The following is a 27,368-nucleotide window of genomic DNA, read 5'->3' as shown; positions in this document are numbered from 1 at the left end:
ATTTAAATGAATAAAAATGATTTGGTTCCAGTCCCATGTTGTGCTCCAATTGGTGTGTTCGCTATGGCCACCGTGCTGTCAGTATAATACAGACACTTAAAAGAAGCAATAAGCTGCTGTAATATTACCGGAGTTCTTTTTCAAAGATCAAGAATATATGTTTCTCAAATAGTCGTTGCTTCATGGGTTACAATACCGCACCTGCATTAGGATAATGTTATTGAATGCCGTTTGCCCATCTACTATCTTGCTTTGATTTGCATTGTGTTAGCATGAACATAGAGGCCTTTCCAAAGGGGTTTGTGTGATTCTTTTGTAGACACGATGTGTAATTCTCACTTTTATATTTGGTATGACAGTAAACTTCAACTTGGAGTTGCAATCATTGTCTGGTCGGCTTTTTCCGCAGTCAAATTTTTGCTCGCGAGTCAAATTTTAAATTGGATGGATTGACTTGAGGGTCAAAAATTACTGCCGTAGGTGAAACGTGAATAGAAATGGAATAATTTTGCTTAAAACTGTGTAAAATGTGTGAAAGCTTTAATAAAGCACATTCAAAATAAACTACCTCAACCTTTTTAAATTACTGCAGTCTTTCTCAATAGCCCAGTCTCAGTTGATTGTTAATTGCTTTTGGGAGCCCCCTAGGGGTCAAGGGAATGTAAGCAAGTGCATCGTTGGCTTTTGCCCGGCATGTTTTTCAATCCAAACACGTCTCTTCTAGGAGCTTGTGAGCCAGAGGCAGCGGGTACGAGAGGAGCGTGAGAGACTGCACGCTCAGCTGGAGCACTTCAGGAGGTGTCTGACGCTACCCAGCATGCACTGGGGCAGAGGGAGGCACCTCAACACCCACACGCCCAGGTGACCTCAGGGCGCTGTGTGTCCAAAGACAACTGGCTTTGCACTTAAGAGAACTTAACGGAAGTCAATCCTCGGCACCATACCCAAAATTCGACACACCTATTCCCATGGTTACCATCATCCTGCCGTCCCGCACTTCCTTTTTATTCAGACTATCCAAGGGATTGGACATATTTCTCCGTGATTTGGAGACTTTGCATCCTGTATCTTTGCCAGTGTTCCCCAAACTTTATTAAGCCAAGGGACGTTTTACAGTCCATTTTAAAAACAACAAAATTTCATGGCACATCACCAAACACATCACAAAAAGCATATATATTAAAATAATGACTTTGTATGAATTATAACAGGTGGAGACAGTTAATTGTATCATCTGCCATCTAGTGGAAGACCCTTTCATTGTTTATCACCCCAACATTACCCTGACAAATAAATTGCTCACAGGTTATTTGACTTGGGGGGGCACCAAAAAGTGTTCACAAATGTGTACTTGCACATGTAGTTAAGATGCTCTCTCTGTACTTGCATGGGCATCCCAGGCTAAACTTAGCTCTTCTCCAATGCACAAAGCTTGTCTCTTCATCAAGTGCATCACTCAACAAACTACTTCCACCAGTTACTATTTTGAGCTTATTGCACCTTGTAGCAATATAGAAATAAAACAAAACCAAACCAAACAAAAATGCTCCCGCAGTGAAAAAGATCCTTTGGCTTTCGGTTGCACATAATTAAAATGTGGTAAGCCTATGTATATTTTCTGTCTTCTTCAAAAATAAGCAAATCATGAGTATGAGTTTAACACGATGGCAGAACAGTAGCCACAACTGGTTAGCGCGTCAGCCTCACAGTTCAGAGGTGCAGGGTTCGATTCCGGTTCTGGCCTTCCTCTGTGGAGTTTGCATATTCTCCCCGTGCCTGTGTGGGTTTTCTCCGGGTACTCTGGTTTTCTCCCACATTCCAAAAACATATGTGGCAGGTTGACTGGGGACTCCAAATTGTCCCTCTGTGTGGTTGTGAACGCAAATGGTTGTTAGTCTCTGTGTGCCCTGCGATTGGCTGGCAACCAATTCAGGGTGTACCTCGCCGACTGCTGGGATAGGCAGCAGCACGCCCGCGATAAGTGGCTTGCATAATGGATAGATGACATTTTAATCCTGCAACTAAAAATCGCGTTGTTGTTTTTTCCAGTGCAGGTGCGTTCTGCAGTGAATAATTGCTAGGGCCATAAAAATGCTGGATTAGGGAATTCATCAATACAAAACCTCAAATAGGCAGGGGATACTGGATTTGCAGTGATCAATTCATCTTTTCAGTGATCAATTGTGTGAGATTTCCCACCGCACACTGGTGGTTAGGAATCACAGATGCAACCCATAATCAATTCATTCATTCATTCAACACACATGACCAGGCTAAATGGTCAAAGCTCACCTCAGGCCTTAAAACGTGAATGGAATGCACTTAAACATAAAACACTGGTGTAAAATCCCTCACAAAACAGGAAACAAGGAATGATGAACTTGGGGTTTTATTGGCGCTTCTTAGATTTTACACTGGTACTTGTGATAGATGATTTTTTTTTTTAGTTTGTGATTTCATTCACAAGAAAAAAAAGACAGAGAAGCCCAAGCCATATGCTGTGTTTAAATAATGCTGCTGGTCAGGGAAAAAAAAAACAAAATTAAAGATGTTATAGGATAAATGCATTCAATGTTGGGAGGCTGGGTGTCATGACAACCACAAGATCACAGACTTGAGATACTACCTTTACACGCCAACACATGTGGATAGAGCTTGAAGAAACATCCATAGTGTTAGCGTCAGTCAACTTTTTCGTCCAAACTTTCAATTGTTTTCACCCAAAAATGTATACTATAATCCCTTTGATAATTCATTTGAAAAATGAAATCCATTTGAATCCCTTTCTGATGGATAATGTCAATAAAACATGAAATACTGCTCATTTGTTTGAATCAGCTGTTAAAAGTATTTTTTGGGAGGATAGGACTGTAAATTTGCAGTGAATTATTTATTAACGTATTGATGTACATGGAACTTTGCATTAAAATATTGCTTCATGATTGCATTTACTGTTGCACTTTCATTATTTCTAGATTCTCCTGACATTTATGAATACATAAAAACTATAAATAGTTCATTTAGTCATTATTTTATTGTTGTCTATTACCTGTTTAATATTCCTGAGTGGAGTTTGAATAGTATGTACTGTAATTGTAATACCCTCAAATGATTGCCTTCCCCCTGCTAATATACTTGCATCAAGGTCATCACGCTTTGAAGGATGAAACAAACGTGACTCAACAAAGTTCCATCTCAATAATTATTGTGAAGCTAGAGCTGCTTGAGTGAATTTTGGGGCATGTAGAGCACATATTTGCATTTTTAAAAATCGGACTGCCTATCTGACTGGAAGAGCTGTATATTGTTCTGCGTGTCACTATACAGCAATGACTTAGAGGAACAAATATTCATAATTCACAATAATTTTAATACCAATTAAGTACATTTGGATAATTTCCCATAGCACACTGGTAGGGAATAGCTGGTGCAGTGGATCACATGGACACAAAAATCTTCAGCTACACGAGATGACTTTCTCCTCCACTCATTCATACTGCAGATGAATACTGTATAATCCACCAATATGTGATCAGTCGGTCTGCCTCTCATGCACGTGCATACCGCTCAAATCGCTGGACCAGTATAAGAAGATAGGAATTCTCTGCAAAGGGAAACAATATTTTAAATATGCTTTCACAGTGGATACAACATACTCCTCATACGACTATTGAAGCAAAGTAGTTGAATCACTACTTCTACTTTTCCCAATCTTTTTTTTTCACAAGTATCTATACTTCTTAAGTACAGCATGTGAGTATTTATGCCACCTCTGTTTTACCTGGTGCAACCATAATTTCTTGATTCTTAGTGCTAATGCGCAGCACGATGAGCTCATCTTGAGGGTCCACATCCCTCACCGTGCTCCTGGCCATGGCGGTGAGGTGTCGAAGAGCATCCGCGTACTTGCCAGCCTTGGAGCTGTCGAACGTCGATCGGATAGGAATACCTCGGAATTTAAACAAAATATTCATTCATCCATCCATCCATTCTCCACCACACTTGTCCTCATTAGTGTTGCAGGTTAGCTGGAGGCAAAGGTAAATTAGAGCCTTTAACCTAACATGAAGCTTTTGGAAGGAATATGGAATACCCAAAGAAAACCCCCAAAAAGCAAGGTGGAGAACTTCCAGACACAACACAGGATGGCCTGAGTCTAGATTCCAACCCTACATCTCAGAAATATGAGGCGTATGTGCTAGCCACTAAACCCCTGTGTGTTACTCAAAATAAAAATATGTAAACAGTAACAGTACAATTTTGTTGTTTGGATATCGGTGTGTGCGTGTTTTGTTTTACCGTCTGCATTGACAACTATAGTTCCTGCTACACTACCATGGGCTTCGATTCTCTGCAAAGTTTCCTCAACTTCAGCCTGTATGAGCGATTAAAAAAACAACAATAAACAGAAACTGAAACGTTTCAATAAACACTCTGAGAACAGGGGTACAATTCTAATGAATAATCGGTCATAATAATCAAATTATAAAATACTGCTCGATAGATAATAAACAAACAAATAAATCAACAATACCATCTTAGTGGACGCGGACGCGACAGCCTCACCACCTAGAAGGAAAGGTTCGTTAATGCTCAGCGCCGCCCCTCTTTAAAACGGTAAGTGATTTGTTGTCTTCATGACATCGATTAATAATCATTGCTTGTTATTAACGTGACGTTGTACGTAACGTTTGCTTACGATATTTTTCTGTTACAATAGCTTGAATTGGAGCACGCTAACCGCCGTGCTACGTGACGGCCATGTTTGTAGGGGCGACTTCCCATCAAAGGCGAGGTATAAACCTGGAAAATAATTATTAATTTGCAAATTTCCGATTCGGTTTATATGAGGTGTACATTTCTATTAATGGCAAAACGCGTGTTCTATCAAAAATAACTTTTGCGCAGCGGGTGGTGGTGGGAGGCAAGACAAAAAAGTTGTTGTTGTTTTTTTTTTTTACCCGTGAATGGTTATCCCTGCTCCCTTGTCCAAATTGTAGAGCTTTGTGTGCAAGCACGTACACTCCAATGTGGCGGCATCGTTGCTCTTTCGTTTGTCTTACCAACAATGTGATGGCAAGAAAAACAAAAGAATAGTTAGAAAAAGTCAAGTTTATTGTTTTTGGCCTGTCACAGAGCTCTCTCTCTCTTTTTAAATGCAAAAAGCGGTTAGTCTTACCTTTAAATTTATGTTGTACAATTACCCAGGTGTCTGAAATGGTATCATAACATCATGTCTGCTGTTTATAACAAACCCAGTGTCAAAATTGGTGAAGAATTGGATGAGTTATGATTAATTTATTGGAATCAAACAAAGTTACCTCAATACAAGTGAATGGAAGAGCTCACCCTGGACCCCGGTTCAAGATGGCGGCTATGTAACCCGGGGCACCAAATTGCTACTTATGCAAAAGTTTTGGTAGGTACAGTACTCTATGTCAGAGCATTAGTTATGGCTTTTGAACAAATCGGACCTTAGCTTAACACTCAAGAAGTTGTCCGTTTTTTAAATCATTCATCATCCGCAGATATGTACGCTCGACATCTGAGCTTAGGTCACTAACCTAGGTTTGACACAAGAAAACATTTTAGAATGCTGTATTTTCCCAGAAACTGTCATGTTTTTTTTGCCGTGCTGCTATTATGATAGAGTGTCTTAAATTGATTATATCATTTTTTAAGTGTAAAATACTTTGAAAAATAGATTCTTACAAAAATGTGTTCTTTAAATATGACCACTGACTTGACCTGACCTGTTGCATGCATGCATATGCATATATATATATATATATATATATATATATATATATATATTAGAGCTGTCAAACGATTAAAATATTTAATCTAATTAAAAATGCAACTGTCATAATTAACTCAAATGAACTAAAAAAATAATCGTGATTACTCACACATTTTTTATTGTTTCTGTATTTCCTTTTACATTTTTGTCCTATTTTTTCCCCCATTTTAATGCTCTCATCAACATGGAATCATGAATCCGTTTTCTATGTGCCAAATGCAAATATTTACTGAAATAACAATTTCAATTTTCAATTTTACATGAACATTTTTCACTTGGTGCAGTTATTCACACATAATCTCTCACACAATATTACTGTCCATCAATAACGGTGAAAAAAATATTTTGTCACACAACAGCTGCTTTAACAGCTTTTTTTATGAAATCAAAACAGAGCAATATAACATTATAAAGTGCACATCTAAGGTACACTAGTGTGCGCCTATAGTGGATTTGGTTGCATACTTAATTTTTCTCAAGTTTGCTTTCAACACAGCAGTCTGTTTCTGTATGTTTGTTGAAGAATAACGAGACACCGGACACCAGTGTTCATTATGTGCCGCTGTATTCGAAACTGCCGGTCTTACAAACAAGCACACGCACTTCCCCCATGCTGTAGGGGCAAACCATTCTAAAAGGGGGCGGGGGGTTCACTCCCCCTAACATAGTCAGGCTATGTTGATTGTGTTGGTCCTTCTTGCGCGGAAGTCTCTCTCTACGGCTTTGTGTAGACCTCATTTCGAATGACTACACTTGGTTCGATGACAACACTGGAGACATTTTACTTTCGCTAGGTCGCTACCACTGTAGCGCACTGTCACTGTCAGACGAACACAGAGAAGCTCCACCCGCTGTATTTATATGGACACGGAACGCTGTAACCTTCCACACAAAATAGTTCCAAACTAGTAACAATCGCGTCAGTGGCATACATCGTATATCTGTATGATACAGAGAGAGAGAGAAGAACAGATAACTTTGGTCTTGTCAGTGGAGCAATATGGCAACCTTTTAAAAGTAAACTTTCCATTCATAAACTCTTTAAGTATCCGTTTTCGGTGTCTCGCGCTGCCATGGCTGGCAAAACAGACATGGGCGTGGACTTCTGCAGCGCTCTTGTTGTTTTGTTTCTGGTGTATTTATAGAGCAACGTAACATCCGCTGGTGACGCAGTTCGAGGTTGCCATTGGCTTGTGGTATACCGAGGTACTTGTAGCTGTCCTCAATGTCTGCTATTGTTCCTTCAGGGAGTGAGACCCCTTCAGTGCGGACTACCCTTCCTCTCTTAGTCACCATCCGACTACATTTCTCAAGCCCGAATGATATCCCGATGTCGCTGCTGTAGATCCTGGTTGTGTGGATCAGGGAATCTATGTCCCTTTCGCTCTTAGCATACAGCTTTATGTCATCCATGTAGAGGAGGTGACTGATCGTAGCTCCATTTCTGAGGCGGTATCCATAGCCTGTCTTGGTGATTACTTGGCTTAGGGGGTTCAGTCCTATGCAGAACAGCAGTCGCAAGAGTGCATCACCTTGGTATATGCCACATTTGATGGACACTTGGGTAAGTGGCTTGCCATTGGCTTCAAGTGTGGTTTTCCACATCCTCATCGAGTTCGCAACGAAGGCTCTTAGGGTCCTGTTCACCTTATACAACTCCAAGCATTCGGTGATCCATGTATGTGGCATCGAGTCATAGGCTTTCTTGTAATCAATCCAGGCTGTGCACAGGTTGGTACGTCGGGACCTGCAGTCTTGTGCGACTGTTCTGAGCTGATGTTTGGCTCCTCTGGTATCTCTACCAATGCCCTTCTGTGCTTCGTTCATGTATTGATCCATGTGTCCACTTATCTTAGCCGCAATGATGCCTGACATGAGCTTCCATGTTGTGGAGAGGCAGGTTATTGGCCGATAGTTGGATGGGACTGCACCCTTTGAGGGATCCTTCATGATCAGGATCGTTCGCCCTTCGGTTAGCCATCCTGGGTGAGTCCCATCCCTCAGCAGCTGGTTCATTTGTGCTGCTAGGCGCTCATGGAGTGCTGTGAGTTTCTTTAGCCAGTAGGTGTGGACCATGTCCGGGCCTGGTGCTGTCCAGTTCTTCATATCTGAGACTCTTTCCTGTATGTCTGCCACTGTTATGGTAACTGGGTCCTGTTCAGGGAGGTTTCTGTGCTCCTCTCTCAGGTTCACCAGCCATTGTGCACTGCTGTTATGTGCAACCTTCTCCCATTTGTCTTTCCAGTTCCTTTCAGTTTCCAGTCTTGGTGGGTCAGCTCTGTTGTTAAGACCCTGCCACTGAGCGTACACTTTCGCAGGTTGTGTTGCGAACAGCCTGTTTATTCGCCTGGCCTCATTCTCTTTCGTGTACTGCTTTAGGCGGCTGGACAAGGCTTGGAGCCTTTGTTTGGCAGTTTCGAGTGCTTCAGGTATGGTCATCTGGATGTACCTCTCTGGTATCGGCCTTTTCATCACACCTCTCTGGGCCTCCGTCAATTGACTTACATCTTTCCGGGCCGCCTTGATCTTAGCCTCCAACCGTCTTTTCCATGGTGGGTAACGTATCTCATGGCTTCCATGGTTGCTCTTATAGCCAAGAGTCTCTAGGATCACTGATGCTGAAGCGTATATCAGCTCATTGGTTTCTGTGATCGTTACAGTAGGGATCGCCCTCAGTGCTGCATTCACACTTTCTATGAGACTTTCAGATGGTACTTCACATAGTCGTTGTAATCGGTTTCTAGGTTGCCCAGCTTTCATTCTCGCCCTGATCTTAGCTTTCAGGTCAGTTACTGCCTCGCTCAGTATTTCATTCATTGGGGCTGGCCTCCCAATCTCATCATCTGCATTCATTGGGGCTTGCCTCCCAATCTCTTGTATGACCTCCTCCTCTGATCTGGCAGCCTGGGGCCCTTCACCATGGAACCTGCGTTGTACCTCATCAATCTCAAGTTGTGACAGCAGTTGCCGTTTGTGGATGTTGGAACACTGAGCTACTAATTGTTTCGTGGTCAACCGTGACTGTGGGTTTCGAAGTAACCATTTAGCCCACATTCTCTGCATGTAACCCCTCTGACTAGGGTTGCTTGAGTAGTAGCATTCCAACAGAGCCATGTTATCGCATCTCGCCCATCTGCGCTTTGTTCCAGTAGCCCATTTTTCATCAAGGTGCTCTGGATCCCCAGCACCTGACGCAGACCTTGTTTGGCCGGGCGACGTCTGAGCCGGCATGTCATTTGTTTTATTGTCTCTCATCATTGTATGAGGGAGGCATTAGCGTGAAGGATCCTAGCACCCAAGGACCCACACTGGATGGTGTTATGTGCTCATTTTTGCCCCAAGCGGGATTCGAACCACCGTCTCCCGTATGCCAAACCGATGCCTTACCAACTGAGCTATCCAGACGCGCGCATATATATATATATATATATATAGAGAGAGAGAGAGAGAGAGAATATATATATATATATATATATATATATATATATATATATATATATATATATATATATATATATATATATATATATATATATATACACACACATACACACACACACACACAAACACACACATATATATGAACTGAAAACCCCAAGCTGAATGAGGGACGGACACCACCCGAGGGGTGAGACGAGGATTTATATATTTTATTTTTTATATAAATCACACACACACTTTCTTTGCCATTTCCGATCACATATATATGAACTGGAAACCCCAAGCTGAATGAGGGACGGACACCACCCGAGGGGTGAGACGAGGATTTATATATTTTATTTTTTATATAAATCACACACACACTTTCTTTGCCATCTCCGATCACAGTAAAGCAAATATTATACTGTCCCTTTTACTGGACAAATTCTACCTCGGTAGCATCTGGTCTGCAGACCTGCGGCACCGGACAGGTGTGAAGGGGTGGAGCAACTCGGAGAGGTAGGATGGGACGAGACCATTTAAAATAAAAAAAAAGTCTTAAAATGAAATGACATTTAAAGATTCAGTTTTAAATCCTGACTTTTTTAGAGTTATTCAGAGTTTCAGGTAGTTGTCCCGCTGCTTAACCCAAGAAGACGTGATCATAAAGACACTACCTGAAGGCTGGATGTTCACATTCAGGATTTTCTGGTGGACAGCACAATTACATTTTCCAGTGATTAGTGATTCACCGACAGACTAAATTAACAAATCAAAGCCATGCCATCACACTGGCACCACAATGTTTGACTGTAGGCAGGATTTTCTTTTCATCAAATACTGTGTTATTCATAGAGTATAATGCTTCAGACTGAATAAAAAAAATTCAGTATTTCTTCTTGCAGTCTACAGATTATTTTGTTAAAAAATAGGATCGTTCTTGGCAAAATGTCAGCCGAGCCTTTGTGTTGTACGGTACACTTACAAAAAAAAGAAAACAAATTCAGTCAAGACAGTACTTTTTCCCAGCACTGTACATGTAGAAGCACAACTTCATAACCCCTTTGGTTTCAGTCACATATCATGTGACAGTACAGTACAGGTATTAATTTTCCATCCATCTATCCATTTTCAAATCTGTTTATCCTCACAAGGATCGCGGGCATGCTGGACCCCATCCCAGCTGTCTTCCAGCAGTAGGTGGTTTTACACCCTGAGCTGGTTGCTAGGCAATCGCAGGAATCACATTTTGTTGGGGCAAATACACTTTACCAGAAATCCGGCAGCCCTAGCAATGACTGAACTCTGAACGGCAAAAAGGCCACTACATTTGTCAACAAAGTGAGTGCTAACAGTCTCGACTTAGGTGGGCGCTTTCAGACAGTTGCTGCGGAATAAAAACATCCTTCCATAACCTCAAAAGACCACGTCTACGTTTTTCTATGTCGTAAGAAGAAAGGTCAATGTGAAACTTGCTTGCGCAAAACCATTTACCGAGCCACAAGTCACCAGATAAACAGTAGTGTACACAGTATACACTCACTGTCGGCCTTTGATGACGTTTTAAGTGGGACTTTCCGCCTACGTCATTCGGTGCTTCCGACTTCTAAGCTAACCCGACCGTGGTGTTCTTTATATTAGACGTTATAAATACCGCTCTGTCGCCGCGTATTACTTTTCGAGCATACCATGTAGACGCCAGAGGGTCCCAGCAACGCCGACAAGTTGGACTCTTTAGACGTGCTTGTCCGAGGTGACGCAAACGGCGAGAGACGCTATGTCAACAACGCGGCCCCTTCTCGGTATGAAGCGAGTCACCGAGCTCGCGTGCGTCGAGCAGCCGACCAGCAGACTCGGCGCCTCGGGCGCGAGGCAGCAGCAAGACACCCCGACGGTGGATGAGTTTACTGTCCCGGAGAATAAGCAAGACGAGCTGAAATGTGCCCAGGCTCGAGTGGAGTACGTTTTCAAAGTGACGTTCACTATTATCGGGCTGTTGGACCACACGGGACAAGCACACGGTAGCACGGCTTTGCGTCAGATATGGCTCCAGCTCAGAGGAAACACTGACGACGTTTCGAAAGCAAAGGTGAGTGAGGTCTTTATTTCTATGCCCCTAATAAACCAGTGGGGCCAATGTGACCGTGGTGTAAACGTGTGCCTTCAGGTGGTTTGAACAGGTGGGTCGAGTCCGAACTGCCCGATAGTATCTGGAGCTCTGTTAATCGTACCTGAAAGTGACTATGTATCGGTCACATAGTGTAAGAGGAGACACTACTTGGTTCTACCTTACCTGATTAGCAGATATCAATTGTCATGTCAATCATATATGTATGTGTGTGTGCGTGCGTGCGAGCTTGTGTGTGTTGTGAAATCCCCCCCCCCCCCCCCCCCGCGCCCCAAAAAGAAACCCGCTGTGCTAGAGTTCCGTCAGCTATGCCACGGGAAATTATCCAACTGCACTCATTGGGCTGTTAGTCATTATTAATTAATAATATAGTGTGTTTGTATTTTTCGTATCAGTGTCAGCGACGTTTAGTGAAAGGCTGAATAATTACTCCCCATTGATGGGACATTGTGATTTCCTATTGATGTTGTGTGTTTCTTACCTTGTTAAATCCTCATTGATAATTATTGTGAGAAATGAATACTGGTCAGTGTCCTCACATACATCAATATCATTAATTAATCATAATATTAAGGACATCAAATCCCATGCAATTTGAGCAAATGTGTTACTTCGAGAAGTGTGGAATGATCAAACTGGTAGCCGTTCGAAATAATCGGTAGAAATAGCTCAGGCTGAGATGTGAATGACACCTACATGCGAGGCCATTTTGACTTTTATAAACACTGCATAGCATTACATGTTTTGTGCGTGTGTCATTCGATGCCATGTACAGTATTGTGCCCATGCGTGACACTTCATGAACGCATCCGGTTAATTTATAAATCACTTTTATTTTTGTAATATGAATTGGTGATGTGGTCCCCCCCGCCCCCCCCCCCCACTGAATAAATGCACTTGAATTAAATGGTGAATTTTACTATTTTTTTGGCGTTATATAATTTTGGGGGGGGGAAACCCTACATTTATTAGAGGCTAAAAAAAACGCATCTTAACATCCGGTGCTAATAATTATGGAGGGTAGTGTAGCTTTACTCAAAACGCTAAGTATTCCTCCCAAAACAGCATAATCCGGTTCAGTGTCACAGTAAACAGAATTTACAGAAATAAACACGTTCTGAGATTGACACCTCTGACAATGTCACCAAAAGGAACATTATTTCAACTTTAAATAATATTCAAAGCTAAGATAAGGTAAACTATAATTGGTCATGCCTTGGAGTGTGCTGAATGAAGTAGCAACTGTGCCCTCGGTTTATTCTCGTGAACGGTTTATGATTGAGTAAAATAAACTTTTTTATTTATGTCTTAAACTACTAAGTTCAAGAAAAACATTTGAGTTTACCTACTTCAACCAAAATTCCACAGAGGGCAAACCCATTCTTTAAAGACACTCATTTACTCATTTCAGCGATCGTTTCGTTTTGATAGATGCACCCTTATATGTGACATCAGGTTCTCATTCCACGCTAAAACTTTTCTTTCTCTTCTGCTGAGTCATGGTTGAGTCATTTAGAATCCTCGGCGCTGAGTGTGTTGGTGTCTGGCTAATACAGCACCTAACACATTTAAATCAGGTTTATGATGCAGCTACCCATGTTAACAGCCTTGACAATTTTGTTTGTTATGGTTTATATACCATACTTTTTAACTCAATTCATAAAAAAGTAGAGTTTTACAAACTATACTGTAGATATATAGTTAAGATTAAGATATCCTTTATTTGTCCCGCAATGGGCAAATTACAATCAGAATTCAGAAAGGAAAACTGCGACGCGGCCGAAATGACCAGCTGCACGGTCACCGTTGCGCTCCGCATATCGAACCACATCACGGGGGAAAAAGAATCGGAGCGATGTAGACGGTGATAACAAGGATGTGTATGCGCGTGTGGTTGTCCAGTTGTGTATGTGTATGCGTGTACAGGTCATAACTGTTTCGTCGAGGTCTGCTCATCATGAATACAGTCCCGGCTTATCAGTCCATGGGCGAGAAGGAGTGGGGTGGTGGTGGGGGCCCTAGACTCCATGCGTATCTCCATCCAGGGGAAAGGCCAGATAGCGTTGTTTGTTTTGGAGAGACGGCTGCCAACAATTCCAGACAGCCTTGAGTCTTTAGTCTGTATCTCCTCACTGGCGCCGATCAGTCGGATCCGAAAAGTCTTTCCGCAGCGTGGATTCCAACTTCTCCATGGTGTTGTCGATCGCGCGCAGTCGCTCCAAAACCGCAACAATATCGCGGTTGAGCTCAGTCACCGCTTAAGTCTGAGTGTTGGACATTCGCGCCATCCAGAGTGACCGGCAGCTTCTTCACTTCCAATAGAGCTGCTCCCGTCGGTTGAATTTTGCGATAGAACACTAAGCTGCCAACACCAAACAGCAACATACCTGTTATCAAAAGGCCAATAATGTAGATGTCTTCCACATCCTCCACGGACAGTACTGCCAGGCACACCGGTCTCCACTTTCTCCATGGATCCAGGGCGTATCCGGCAGCAAGTGTCCCCGGAGGGCAAGCAGGCTCCCCACTGCCCGCTCTTTTCGTCGAAAAAATTTTGTCCATTACATTGAGAGACCAGCCAACTAATTCCATGGTTAGTTCTACGGATGAAAAATACGGTAGGAGGCTAGGAAAAAAAAGTTAGCCAAAGACAGCACAAGGACTAAGTGGCGAACACGGAAAGGGTGGGGTGAGGGCAGGAGGAGCAGTGCAAAAAGCGTCCGCATTCGTCGAGAGCCAAGCAGAACGTTTAGAAAGTTACTTGTCACTCCGGAACAGAAAAAAAAAAGACCTTGTAGAATAATGCTTGACTTGATTAAATTTAACGTCTCATAAAAGGCTAGTGAGCCATCTCAAATTTATAAATCAGGGGAATTCAATTTTAGATTCATTCATTACTGTTGGAACCTGCGCGCGCAGGCACACACGCACACACACACACACACACACACACACACACACACCTGAAAGGAAGTTCCCAGACCAACTAGCAGCTGACTCATTCACACATTTCTAATACCCGGAGATTCCCTGAATGAGTAAGTGGGAGGCCTCTCTGGTGTCAACTCTTTTGTGAGCCATTGTTTTGCATAAATCACGTGGGAAAACTTGAACTACGTATCACTGTATGTATCTGTTTTATGCTTTTTTTCTACTGAAAGGATGATCACCAGCTGTCCTCATCTAATTTTCTAGTTGAATTTGCAGTGAAGTGCACATATTTCAGGAATGTATTCAGGATTACATCAGAAAAATGCCTTATGTTAATGTACTGCAGCATACATAATTTGCGCGTGGATTTTCGCTGAGGGAAAGGCAAGGCAAGCACATTGGAGTACCAGTAATCATCTGTCAAATAACAAGCTTGATCAGTCACCATTATTAGCGAAGCATCAATGTGACCAGTCCTATGCCAGATTCCGAGTGATATGCTATGAAGGTAACAATACACTGCTGGTAAGCGTCAATTTTGATGTATAAAGTAGAACAAAATAATCTGGTGACAAAGCATCACTTTGCATTGCTGCCCATGTTCTATTCTGTGGTCAAGCTGCTGCTTTTTTCCTCGCTTCATCACCACATCCTGTTTCTGTTGGCATTGCTTTGGTCTTTTGATTCTAAGTGTGCAACAAGTGTCTCAGTAATTAAAAAATGTCACTAGATTTATCGGTTGCACTTGCTCAAGTGGATGAAAAATTTACTTGCACTGTCTCATATTTTAATATCCAAATATGACCATTTAGGATCAGTCTGGAGACCTGTCCTTTGTGTACAATTGCATGGAAGACTATAAAAGACATTTTTATGAAGACATCTGGCAGCTGTTTGGAACTGTGCATGCATATGCTTTCTCCCTTAATGTCGTTTTTTTCTTGTTTTTCAGGAGTATGTGAGGGGGCTGTGTGACCCAGAGCTGCAGAAAGAAGAACGTTATCCAGTGGACATGCACTGTATCTTTGCCGGAGCCCGGGGTCTGTTCCTGGACAGACTCATACGGGATACAAGTGCTGAGGTTTTGGTTCCTGAGCCAGGACGTCTGCGCTTGTTGGGCCGCACTGAGCCTGTCGTGATGGCGCAGAGCAGAGTTCAGCAGTTTGTGGCACTTTTCCAGGTGAGATTAATATACAACCATCGGCTGTGTATTCCAAATGTTTTTTTATTAAATAATGTTCATACACCGCTCACTTAGGATGCACTGATGCAATTCGAATGAGCGAGATGATTTAAAGTCAAAATTACTGTTGGGCATTTTCCAAGTTCTGCCTCTTTGTCTGCTTTATTCAGGAAAAGCGAAGTCTACTGAGTGACAGAGAGCAGGCAGTGAAGCGAGCGTTCAAGTCCTTTGTGGAGGAACGGGATGACAAATACACAATGGAACTTCTTCTACTGCCCTGTGCGCTGAAAGAAGAATTACTCGGACTGGCTCACAGTCCAACCAGCTTGCACACACCCTCGACGGTTTGTGTGTGTGTTTTTCTTTTAATCATCATATACTTAAAAGCAGGCAATCCTTGTGTTTTTATCGACTTCCTCATACTTATAAGATCCGCTGAAAAAGCAATGCAATAGTCATACTAATAGAAGACAGGGATTAAAGTAGAGGTGGACCCCTGCCTAGAAAATTCATTAAAACCGAGTGATACGACAGAAGGGTCATGAAGTGGGCAGGGTTGTACAATTTGTTTTTAATGAGAGGCCAACTGTCTTCAACTATATTTGCGCCGGATGAATATTTGAATCGCAGGTGAACTGTGTGGCAAAGTCCTGAAGCAACAAAAGTAATGTCTCTGGGTACATAGCCTGCCTCCATCAAGCTGTACCAGTACAGTGTACACCGCACAGTATGTTTTTCGATCATACTTAAAATTTCTTTCGTGCCCAGAAGTGCTTGTCAAACTCAGACCACTTCACTTTAATCGGTACCAAAGTCGTTGCCCGATTTCCAAATGTTTGGCAAGTACATCAGTGCTTGTGTGATACTGCTTAATTGTTGATTGTTTGATTTTGTTAAATTATTAAACAATACCAAGCAATCTGCGAAAATATTTTGCAATAAACTAATGCTAAATAGATTTTTTTGCTGTTATTTGATAAATTGATTGACGAGTAGATCAAGTAATCCATTCTAAAAATATTAATTGGCTGCAGCCCTAATGTTCAGTTCAGTACCATCGCACGGTGTGCATTGGGCTTTAGTTGCTGTGGTTTGCAATGCCTCTTTCGTATAACAGGTTCACCGATCCAAGAAATACACCCTCTGAAGAAAGTCTTGACAAGTCAAGGCTAAATGTCATGAAATTAAATCAATTCAAGAAGAGTATTTCTTCAACATTGATTGGGGAGAGGGAAAAAAAATTAAAGTAACAAGAATGACATCAGTATTTTCACCACAGTGTTGTGTAGCTTTCAAGATACAAATGAAGTGAAAATGACGGCCTTTGTGTATTGCAAAATTCTGAACAGGAAATATTTGTCTCAAGTCTGTGTTTGACATCCTTTACTTTCAAAGTTTGGGACTATGAGGCTCCCCTCGGGGAACAAAACAAGGCTGGGGCCTCCCCTGCTGCCCCTTCCACCAATCAAGTGATTTCCCGGGGCCTGTTTTATGGGGTTTTCTTACCGTCTATTTCCTCTCTCGATAGAAACTAGAAAGTTAGGGCCCGCCTTCTATGATGTAAAATTTGCTTGGCTATTTTCATAAATTCAATACAGAATTGTGTGAACACGGGTAAATTGCGGCTGAAATCCATCCATCCACCCATCCATTTTCTAATCTGCTCGGCCTCACAAGGGTCGGGCGTGCTTGAGCTATCCCAGTCATTGGGCAGTAGGCGGGGAACACCCTGAACTGGTTGCCAGCCAATGGCAGGGTGGCTGTAAAGCATAAAATGTACTTTAATAAATCACAGAAGATGATAGGAACAAAAAAAATTGGATGGCGATAGTTCATATCTGCAAGAACTTGGACATTACAACTGGAGGGTTACGTCTTGAGTCCCTCCGCGGACAAAATATAAAATGTTTTTTGAGTCTGACAGCTCTCCTTGCATGTGTGTGATCTGTGCATCAAGTGTGATTTGGCATTTCCATTTCCCCTCGAGGTATTACAATGAGGAATACCTGTATAAGTAATTTCAAAAACATGGATTTTGCCTTATTTTTCCTTTCCTCCTTACAAATCGAGCTTTTTGAAAACTCTGGCGATGATAAAGATTCTTTTGTGTTTGTTTATAAATTGTTTGCTTTTTGAAAGTGATGTGACATTTTCTCAGCAGCCACTACATCATTATTATACACCCAAGTCAACAAAGTTTTTCCATCTCCTTTTCTGTTCAAGTGTGAATAATAAACAACAAAACTATGAATAAATATTTGAACATAGTCTGATTATCACAATCTGTCCCCTAGATGAGACACTTGCGAAAACAGTGCTTGACAGCGTACATCTTACACATTGAAAATGTTGTGTATTTCAGACCAAGCTAAACCAGAAACGAATATTGTGTTGTCTCTCAGACTCTCCTGAACCAGAACCTACAACCAAGCATGGCAGAGTTCGAGCAAGATCGCTCACAGAGTAGCACTCCTGTGACAGAGCTCTCCTTTCGCATCTTCGATACGAGCTTTGAAGACAGAGGGTGTCTGCCTTTTGGCGACGGCGCTGGAAAAGCAGGAGGAGGCATCGGTTTGGGTCCCCAGGCCATCCTGTTCAATGGCACCAGGCCTTCACACAAGCGACGCTCTTCGGAGAGCGAAACTCGGGACACTAAAAGACAGTATTCTCTGGAGCGGAAGGAGGAGTCCCCGGAGAGGTCGAGGGACAGGGAGCGACACTGCGACAGAGAAGGCCACGCAGCCAGTAGTAGTTTTCGATCCAAAAACACATCTGCTTCATGCACAGTCTCCTCCTCCTCAGCGAAAGCAAACACAGTCACAGGTGCAATCATGCTGAACCCTTGTGATGGTATCACTGAAGAAAGCGAGGCAGTCAGCCCAGAAACTAACCTCCGTTGTTTGGTCAATTTCTTCAGGTGAACATTGCAGTAGAAATGATCACAATTCATTTTCAATTCAGATACATGTACAAATGTATGTTTTTTGTTTTTTTTTAAACCAAATTTCCTTCAGATCCATGGGTTACCAGCAGGACGTTGTGGAGCGTGTCATCAAGGATACAGGACAAATGGAAGACACCTTCCTCATTTTGGAGAAAATCGTGGCCGAAACGAAAAGTTGTGAGGGGGAAACAAAAAGAGGAGTAAAAGAAACCAAACAACTGAACAATGTGCGCTCCTCCTCCTCCTCCTCGACGACGACATCTCTAGCCGTTGAGCGGGACTTTGGGAGGTCCAAAGAGAATATCAAGCCCAATCATCATGGAGCGAGTAGTAATGGACTTGGCCAACGGAGGCAGTCCAGTGGCAGTGAAGCCAGCACTCAACAGGTAACATCCATTTTAAACCACAGTGTTAGGTTTGGCTCAGTTAGACACTATAGCGTGTAAAGGGGAATCATTATGTGGGCCTGGTAACGTTTCCTTAGTTAGCTATTTATATTCACCAAAGAGCGGAAACACAAGAGTGTTATGTACTGAAATGATCTGCAACAGGAAATGATATAATACAATACATGCTGATTTTATATAGCGCTTTCACAACAGCAGCAGCTGTAACAAAGCGCTTAACAAAACAGTTAACATAAAGTAAAATAATAAACACAACACATAACATAAAACACGGACAGTCAGGCAGTTCTAACCACTTTTCCGTCACACGCTTTGTTGTTTGAAGCAGTTTGAGATGAAAGAGGAGAGAATCAAAGTTTCCTTTAACCAGTGGATCAGAGACGTCATGCTCAAAATGTGCACACGTCAACTACAAGCTAAGTTTCAAAGTCAACAAGAAGCTGTAGCATCCATTGACGAAAAAAATAGATTGGTTCACTTCTCCTGTCCCATGGAAATCCATTTCAATTCCAAGCGGCGACTCACGGTTCCAAATATGCATCGGTGATCATCTCTGAAGCTTTTGTATGACTTAATCCTCAGTATTTTTAATAGGGATAAACTATTAATTGCATTAGCAATATAATCACGATTTGATATAATGCCGTTTTTTAACTCCAAAAACTGCGTTTTGACATGTCATTACTGAATTGAGAATCGGAGGGGAGAAGGGCTAGAATTAAGAGAAGAGGGGGCTTCAGAGCAGGTAGACGGCTGCTGCGCCTTTGAAGCAAGTATCTAACATGATCTTTTGTCACCTCGCAAGGTTAAAAAAAATCACCATATACAGTCAAACCTTGGTTTTCGAACGTCTCTGTTCTCGACCAAAATCGGTTTTCGATCAAAAATTTTGAGTTTTTTATGCCTCGGATTACGACCGAAAATCGGTTCTCGACCAAACTGAGCGCACTTCAATGCGCCACTTGACGCCTCTCGCCTTCCTTACACGAGGAAGCGTAGAGTTCCATTGTGAACAGACGTGTTCAATAAAGATTTTTTTTTTAAATAGCGTGGTTTCGTTTTCGAACATATCGGTTTTCAAACTTCCTTCTGGAACGGATTATGGTCGAAAACCGAGGTATGACTGTGTGTGTGTGTGTGGGGGGGGGTTAGTTTGTGTTCTTTCGGCTGCTGTCGGATGTCGCAGCGCGCACATGTAAAAGTGTCTGTCTGATGGCTTTCAAATGTGTGCCGCCAGTGTGATTCTCTGGGCAAATCAAGCCACCATTAAACTCTCGTCCACACTGTTGTACCTTTCTAGCCCCAAAAACGGGTGCAGTAATAGCACAGGTTGCTTTTACAGATGCCCCACGCGACTTTGGACAATTGAAATGCAAAAAAAACATATCATGTCTTGTGGTTTACACTTGTGCCTTACATTTCTGATGTTCAGGGTTTGAATTTTTGCCTCTGGTCTTCTGGAGTAGTTTGAATGTTGTCTTCATGCTTGTGTGGCTCATTCCCACATTCCGAAACCATCCAGGTTACATTAATTGAACACTCCAGAAAGTCCATGGGTGTGAGTGTGAATGGTTGTTAATATGTGTACACAGGGTTTATTCTCTTTCGCCCAAAGTCAGCTGATGTAGACTTTTAACACGTAAGCCAAGGACAAGTGCTGTAGAAAATGGAAGGTGCCAAAACATTCCGTTGGTTAGAGCAGTCTTTTAACATTTGCATCGTAACATACACGATCTTTAATGCTACGTCTTTCCTGGAAAAACTCTCCAAACAGACCAGTTCTATCAAGAGGAGCACCAGTGCGCAAGGAGGTGCAGGGAAGTACGAGGTCATTACCATTTCCGATGACGATGATGTCGGCGTGACAAACAGCAAAACAGCAGATACTCGGACATCAGGGGTTACGATGACACACGGTGACACCCAGACCGGATCCAGAACAGAATACTTGGCACGGGGAGGCGGGAACGTCACACATAGGGATCACCTGTCAAGAGGCGGGACGCGGACTCTAGGTGGATCAGTGAAAGTCGAGACTGTGACGGCACTGCGCAGCGCACCCCAGTGGCTGACGGCCAGCACCACCTCTGTGGCTTCTAGTGCCAATGTAGGTATTTCATTAATGTGCTGGTTTTCTCACTTTCTTGGCTTTGCTCAACTTGTTTTGTGTCATGACAAATTTCAAGATGTAGTACATCAACTTTGTCATCCACAATGTTTTGCTCAAATGATATAAAGATCTTGATTGTCCCCTGCAGTCGGCTCCTACCACAAGCCGGCTCTCTGCCTACCAAACCCTCGGCCACACGGGCTTTCACGGCGGCGGAGCCAGGAATCCTCCTACAAGCAACCCACTGGCGCCACCTGTGACCGGTTTGGCTCGTTTTCACCAATCATTGAAGACTCCGTATACACTGAAGCTACCCAACGAACCGGGGCTACCAGAGCTGCGCCACATCATCATAGATGGCAGCAATGTGGCTATGGCGTGAGTTCATGTGTGGAGATGATGGAATTTTCTCACTTGATGCCCCGAACTCCAATAGGCTCATTATGTCAATTAATTGCCAGTGATGTTGTCCACTTGAACAACGCACACAAAACAGGATTAACTAGAGCATCCATTTCCTACCACTGCACTTGCCACACAGTCTGATGTAGTTACAACAGTGATTTGCTCGTTCACTGAATCTGTAAAAATGAATTTACTGTACCTAATTTCACTCTTTTTTCCATTTCATTTTCATGGAGAATATTGACTTGGGAAAAATAATGTGCATTTGTAAATCAACCTGCCAGTGTCGGACAGTGACAGAAAGAAGTAGGCAGTAGGCGGGGTAACCACAAACTGGTTGCCAGCCAATCACAGGGCACACTTAAATGAACAACCAACCGCGCTCACACTCACACCTAAGGACAATTTAGAGTGTTCCATTAACTTGCCATGCATGTTGTTGGAATGTGGGAGGAAAGCGGAGTACCTAAGGGTAGACCCACGCAGGCACACGGAGAACATGCAAACTCCACACAGGCAGGCCACAGCCGGCCACAGCCGGAATTGAACCCTGCCCCTATAGATATATATACACAATTTGTTTGCCCTAATACTGGCGGGCGATCAATTCAGGGTGTATGCCGCCTCTCGCCCAAAGTTAGTCTGGATGGGCTGTAGCACACGCTCAACTTTAAGGGGGGAAATATGCATAGAAAGTGGAAAGATACCACACACTATTGCAAGTTGATCCATGTGTGCATTTTTGGTTCCTTGTTGTCATCATCACAACATTGTTTGCTTTTGTCCTCATCTCTTTAGTCATGGCCGAAATCGGTTCTTCTCCTGTCGAGGAATAGCGCTCGCCGTGGAGACATTTTGGAGGCGGGGCCACAGGGAGATCACTGTATTTGTTCCTCAGTGGCGCCAGAAGAGAGACCCATTGACAACAGGTACTTAAGGCATTTGCAGCATGTATGAATGAGCAGATAACAACCTTAAACTGACATCAATGAATGGACTGATGGCTTTTTTGGTCTCTCAATTATTACACATCTGATAGGAATCAAAGATGAACCAAAATAAAACAATACAATTGCCAAACATAGATTCAGGATCCAGTGTGCTATTTTTCATTCATGTGGTTGTCTGTTTTTTCTGACTCCATGAATTGATTATTATTATTACTATTTTTTTTTTTTTTTTTGCAGAACAACATTTTTTAAATCAACTAGAAGACCTGCGGCTGCTTTCTTTCACCCCCTCCCGAGAGGTCTGTGGTCAAAGGATAGCCTCGCATGATGACAGGTGCACACATACAACACACGCCTTCCGTTTTGAATTGAGTTGAATATACTTAAAGGGAAAATACAATCAAAAATGAACTTCACAATTAGGGGCGGGATGAATCAATTACCCCCCAATTTGATTCAAATCACAATATTTGTGTGACGATTAGATTTATATCATGATAATTGATTATACTGTAATTTGTGATTCAATATCATGATTATTGGTATTTTCTCAAACAATACATTGTTTTTGTGCATTATAACATTTTAAAATAATTCAAAACAATCCAGAAGTTGAATCGTGGACTTAAATCAATGCAGCCAGATGAAAGTCAGTCACCATTTTGCACTTGGTTTTGACTAAAAATGTCATTATGAGTGCCCAAGGGCTCATGTTACAACCAATCAGAGCTCAAACGCAGAAAACAGGTGAGCCGTGATTGGCTGTTACCTGACTACTATGATGTCATTTGCAGTCAACAAGTGCATTTGCAGCAAGTGACAAAATGTCCACCCCCTGAGTTGGATACAAATCAGTGATTTTTGCTTCTTAATTCATATTCCACAAATGCACTATTAATCAGAACCAGAAGTGGGGCCACACAGAGCATATTGTTTTTTTTAAAAAAAGTGTCTTGACTTCCCCTTTATGTTAATTTAAGCATGAAATAACATTTTTATACATGCATACGTATTTCTCGATCTCGACACTCATACAACCGTATGAGTAGTAAAGATGAATAAAATATATGATAATATATTCGAAAATTCTCTCCACTGACAAAGGCAAATGTTAATGTTGAATACTTGCATTCTCCATTAGATTCCTGCTCCACTTAGCTGAAAAAACAGATGGCATCATTGTAACCAACGACAACCTCAGAGACTTTGTCAACTCTTCGGACACTTGGCGCCGGATCATTCAAGAGAGGTGATTAGTCATATGCTCAAATATCACACGACTCAAGTGGTCATTTGAGTGCCAGATGCAGTGTAAAATTCAAATATTATTATTGTATTTATTTTGAATATTGTTATACACAGGTTACTGCAGTTTACTTTTGTGGAGGACCACTTCATGATCCCTGATGACCCTTTGGGTAAAAATGGACCTCATCTGGACGTTTTCCTTTCTAAAATGAACAGGTGTGTGCGCCCTTAATCGGAACATCTGAATCAATTTTAAAATGCCCCCACACGTGATGAAGAAAAAAAATTGTGTGAGATGTACGCCAGATAACCAACCTGGCACCCCACACACATTAACAAAAAGAGTAATAGCAGATGAAGCCATAGAAGTCTTATCTTGTCCTTTATTGGTGAATGACACATTCTACAAATCCTAAACACAACCCATTGCTTCTTTGTTTGTGTCCAGCATCAGTGACAACATCAGACCGAGGCCAATTTTATGTTGGTTTATTTCACATCACAATCACATAGTCTGTGGCTCAGCCAATCTGTGTTGGCCACACACAAAATGATTTGCCGTCATAAATGTGGACTATGCAGTCATCCCACACAAATGCACAACTGATAATGATCGAGCCCCGCAGTAAACACCACATGTAATTATTTTTTGTTAAATGTTTCAAGTTGAATGCTACAAGAGATCACCCTTTTTTCTTTCGCCCCGTGATGTATTTTCAGAAATAAGATAAGATTGTCCCACACTGGGGAAATTTGCAGTCTACAGCAGCAAAATAGGGGGGGGGACAAATTATTTCATTGCACAAAATAAATGTTTCAGAAAAGAACTGTACACAGTTCAATATAAGTGCAATATACAATATAGCATTTGCAATATATTTGTAGAATAAATATAATAAATTCACAATACCATGAATCGCAGTAATGCCAGTTTAGCTTTGCATAGCGTATTGAATTTGGCCTTCGCATGTTCCATAAATGTACGGTGATGTCGCCTCCTCTCCATTTTCCCGTATGTGGCCCTCAGCGTAAAAGGTTTGGACATCTCTGTTTTAAACATTTTCTCCTTCCCTGACCATCCAGGCATCTTCCTTTGACCCCTCCCCCTCTGAGACCCCCAGACTTGCATCTATCCACCAACCAGCAGCATCCAGTCTATGTGCAGGCCCTCCACTCCGCTCCATGGACGCCTGCCGTTACTCCTCAGCCCCCCTCTTCCCATATTCCCCACCCGAGCGTGCAGTGGCCCCACCCGGGCCGCCACCGCAACGCCTCTCCCTCGCCGTCGCCCCCTCCCCAGCGTTCGCCAGGGGAGACGTCCCAGCTGAAGAGTCAGCTGTGTGCGATTTTCCCAGACCAGAAGCAACAGATCGACCGCATCCTCAGCGACAACCCGTACATGAGAGACTTGAATGCCCTGTCGGGGCTGCTGCTGGGTTGATTCACTCGCTCAAAAACTGACAGACTTCATACACGCAAAGGGTGACTCATAACACAGTATAAATTACTATTTATTTTCCTCTCTCTTTCATCTTGGACAGTCTTATTTTATTTTATTTTATTTTTTTACTGATCTAAAAGCATATTTGTTCATCCGATATGAACACCAATTTCCTTTTTTTCAGTTTTAAACAATTTTGTCAAAACTATTAATGTAAAAAAGCAAAGTAGGTTTTATTTCTCTCGCATGACAATGACATTAACAGTGCCACTTATCATTTTAAAGAAAACCAGTTGTATATACATACATATGTATATAGTCATAGTTTTGCTGACTATCAAACAACATGCTAGGCACATAATGGGCCCATTTGTGTCCCTTCAAAATAAAGTACAAATACACCTTAAAATTCTTGGAAATAACCACTATCAATTTAGTTTTCTACTTGCTCCTATGGTTTGGTGTGCCCTAACATATGGAAGTTTGTGGCAGTCAACTTAATCCCCTTTTGTTCCCAACCCTTTGAGAAGCTTGCCAGTATTTTGGATTTCATCTTTGTCAATTCAAGCGCTCAATTTGAATTGCTCCTCCAAAAGTCTAGATTGAGAGAAGATTTGTGAGTTGTTTTTTTTTTGGGGTTGACGATCTTCCCAGGATCACCTATTATTCAGAAATTAACTGCATTGGTTGTTTTTGAGCCACTTGAATGCTTCAGTCACTCCATCTTGTTTTTCAACACTACAAGGCTCAATTATATAGTTTGCATTTGTTGGCTTGAGTTAAAGAAATTGCAGTCACGAAGCAGAATTACGTCAACTTTAGTTTTCACTGTACTTTTGTAGCAATGAAAGAGGTATATGGGTTCCGTTGACTCATGACAAAATGCTCAGCTGCAGGCATGTGAGGAATCACTCCTTGTGCTTCTTTTACCCTCTAAGCAGAGTGTGGACAGGACGTTTCCCCTGCATGTGTATATGTGATGTGCTTCACTTGTGTAATATTCCAGCCCAAGTCTGTATAAAAAAAAAACATCTTTAGTTCACCACGTTGTAAGCATTGACGAAGGATTTTCTTTTGTTATATTATATTTTCATCGTGAACTACATTTTTTTCTAAATCTTAATATTTTTGGACATGTAGTTTAATGTATGTGAAGAATTCAAATAAATGCCACAGTCAACAGTAAGCTTTTGCACTACCCTCCGCTTAAACTTTTTGACGGGTGCAGTGATGGACAAAGTTCATGTTCATTTTTTTTAAGTGGTCGCATGAATTTCTTGCTGTTTATTGGGTGTACAGAAAACCAAAAGGAGACTGTGAAGTCATTTCTATGCGGGAACAATAAAGAGTATTACCACCTCATCTATGACTACACTACAGCAAATGTGATGCTACAGCGAGCTGGTCAGCTTCTGTCTGAATGCTCATAGCACTGTCCAAACAAAACGAAGGGAACAATTGAATCACATCCCAGAACATGAAGGAAATGCTACAGTTAAAAAAAAGTCGAATTCGGCGAAAACAAATTACTTGGTAGTTTCCTCGTGTATGGTCTCCACGTGTACATACATACATACTCGTATGTGTATGACCTCACTATATTCAGGCGTGCTTTTGATGAGTGCATGCCTGTCAACTTTTCGGAGCGCCAACCTGTATAAACTACCAAAAAAATCCTTACAAAGAGCAAGGATTTTGCTCTTTGTATGTGCATACGGATGAAAATCCGTATGAACTATGGCTAAACCGTATGAGTTGACAGGTATGTGAGTGGGCGCTAATACGATCCATAAAATGCATTATGCACACATTAATACAGTATTCGGAAAGAAGCAGCAAGTCTCTCTTAATGACACCAGGGGTCGGTAGAGCCGGACAAAAGCGAGGCAGATTATTCATTTTATGCACGTTACGTCACAGCCTTCGTAGGACGACATATGGCAAAATAAATATTTGCACTGTCTGAAACTCCTGTAAAGTGTAAAGACCTGTGTCTATTTGTATCAGCAATTATCTTCTGAAATTGTCATATCTTGCTGTGCGGTCAGATGTACTAATAGACAAGGGTGTAAATCAAATTTAGCTTGGCAACAACCAACGTTTTGTTTAGGCACGTGTTGTCAAGGACGAGATGGGATTTCGTCATCTTTTTTTTTCTTTTTAAAAAAGCGCTGTTGTTTAGTTAGCTGCCGCTATTTACCCTCTTCTCAGTGTTGGAAGGAACACTTTACCAAGTAGTGTATTTACGTAAAGTATTACTTTTGTTTTGTCATTGGCTGGATTTTCAACGCTGTAAATACAGAAATGGAGAAGATGAATTTCAATCATAAGTGCGTTACAGCAGCGATGCCACTTTGTAGGTGTCCAGTCTTTTAGTGTAATTACTGCAATACACTTAGCA

At 42.0% G+C, this 27,368-nt stretch overlaps 3 protein-coding genes across 7 annotated transcripts in view; 2 read left to right on the top strand and 1 right to left on the bottom strand.

The window, feature by feature from the left end:
* The window catches only part of LOC127598089 (genetic suppressor element 1-like), a 63,900-nt gene extending 60,953 nt beyond the window's left edge, over positions 1-2,947 (top strand). For all 5 annotated transcript variants that reach the window (XM_052061637.1, XM_052061633.1, XM_052061635.1 and 2 more), the window contains one exon: positions 725-2,947. In XM_052061637.1, coding sequence (XP_051917597.1) covers positions 725-865 — 141 coding nt within the window. In that variant the 3' untranslated portion in view covers positions 866-2,947. The remainder of the gene's footprint in view (positions 1-724) is intronic.
* A 402-nt stretch (positions 2,948-3,349) lies between these two features.
* On the bottom strand, positions 3,350-10,997 carry LOC127598193 (dynein light chain roadblock-type 2-like). Its single transcript, XM_052061846.1, has 5 exons — positions 10,909-10,997; positions 4,535-4,569; positions 4,300-4,375; positions 3,782-3,949; positions 3,350-3,604 (listed from the first exon to the last, which is right to left on the bottom strand). The coding sequence occupies exons 2-5, from the start codon at positions 4,535-4,537 to the stop codon at positions 3,549-3,551; spliced, it is 303 nt and encodes a 100-aa protein (XP_051917806.1). The 5' UTR covers positions 4,538-4,569; positions 10,909-10,997; the 3' UTR covers positions 3,350-3,548.
* n4bp1 (nedd4 binding protein 1) lies at positions 10,998-26,329 on the top strand. The gene is made up of 12 exons (XM_052061643.1): positions 10,998-11,309; positions 15,232-15,459; positions 15,633-15,806; positions 17,865-18,379; positions 18,477-18,792; positions 20,588-20,920; positions 21,072-21,301; positions 22,127-22,257; positions 22,516-22,612; positions 23,420-23,527; positions 23,641-23,742; positions 24,610-26,329. The coding sequence occupies exons 1-12, from the start codon at positions 10,998-11,000 to the stop codon at positions 24,965-24,967; spliced, it is 2,904 nt and encodes a 967-aa protein (XP_051917603.1). The 3' UTR covers positions 24,968-26,329.
* The last annotated feature ends 1,039 nt before the right edge of the window (positions 26,330-27,368 follow it).

Source organism: Hippocampus zosterae, chromosome 3, assembly GCF_025434085.1.
Source record: "Hippocampus zosterae strain Florida chromosome 3, ASM2543408v3, whole genome shotgun sequence".
In the NCBI taxonomy this organism is placed as follows: domain Eukaryota; kingdom Metazoa; phylum Chordata; class Actinopteri; order Syngnathiformes; family Syngnathidae; genus Hippocampus; species Hippocampus zosterae.
This window is presented reverse-complemented; position numbering and strand designations above follow the sequence as displayed.

What these genes read in the sequence shown, in the direction of transcription:
- LOC127598193 (XM_052061846.1), bottom strand. An exon ending in TATAGTTGTCAATGCAGACG is followed by an intron (nt 3,950 to 4,299) that starts GTAAAACAAAAC and finishes TTAAATTCCGAG; the next exon opens with GTATTCCTATCCGATCGACG. An exon ending in AGAAATTATGGTTGCACCAG is followed by an intron (nt 3,605 to 3,781) that starts GTAAAACAGAGG and finishes TTCCCTTTGCAG; the next exon opens with AGAATTCCTATCTTCTTATA.
- n4bp1 (XM_052061643.1), top strand. Translation starts at nt 10,998, where the DNA reads ATGTCAACAACGCGGCCCCTTCTCGGTATGAAGCGAGTCACCGAGCTC. An exon ending in TGTTTGGTCAATTTCTTCAG is followed by an intron (nt 18,380 to 18,476) that starts GTGAACATTGCA and finishes AATTTCCTTCAG; the next exon opens with ATCCATGGGTTACCAGCAGG. An exon ending in GGCAGCAATGTGGCTATGGC is followed by an intron (nt 21,302 to 22,126) that starts GTGAGTTCATGT and finishes TCATCTCTTTAG; the next exon opens with TCATGGCCGAAATCGGTTCT.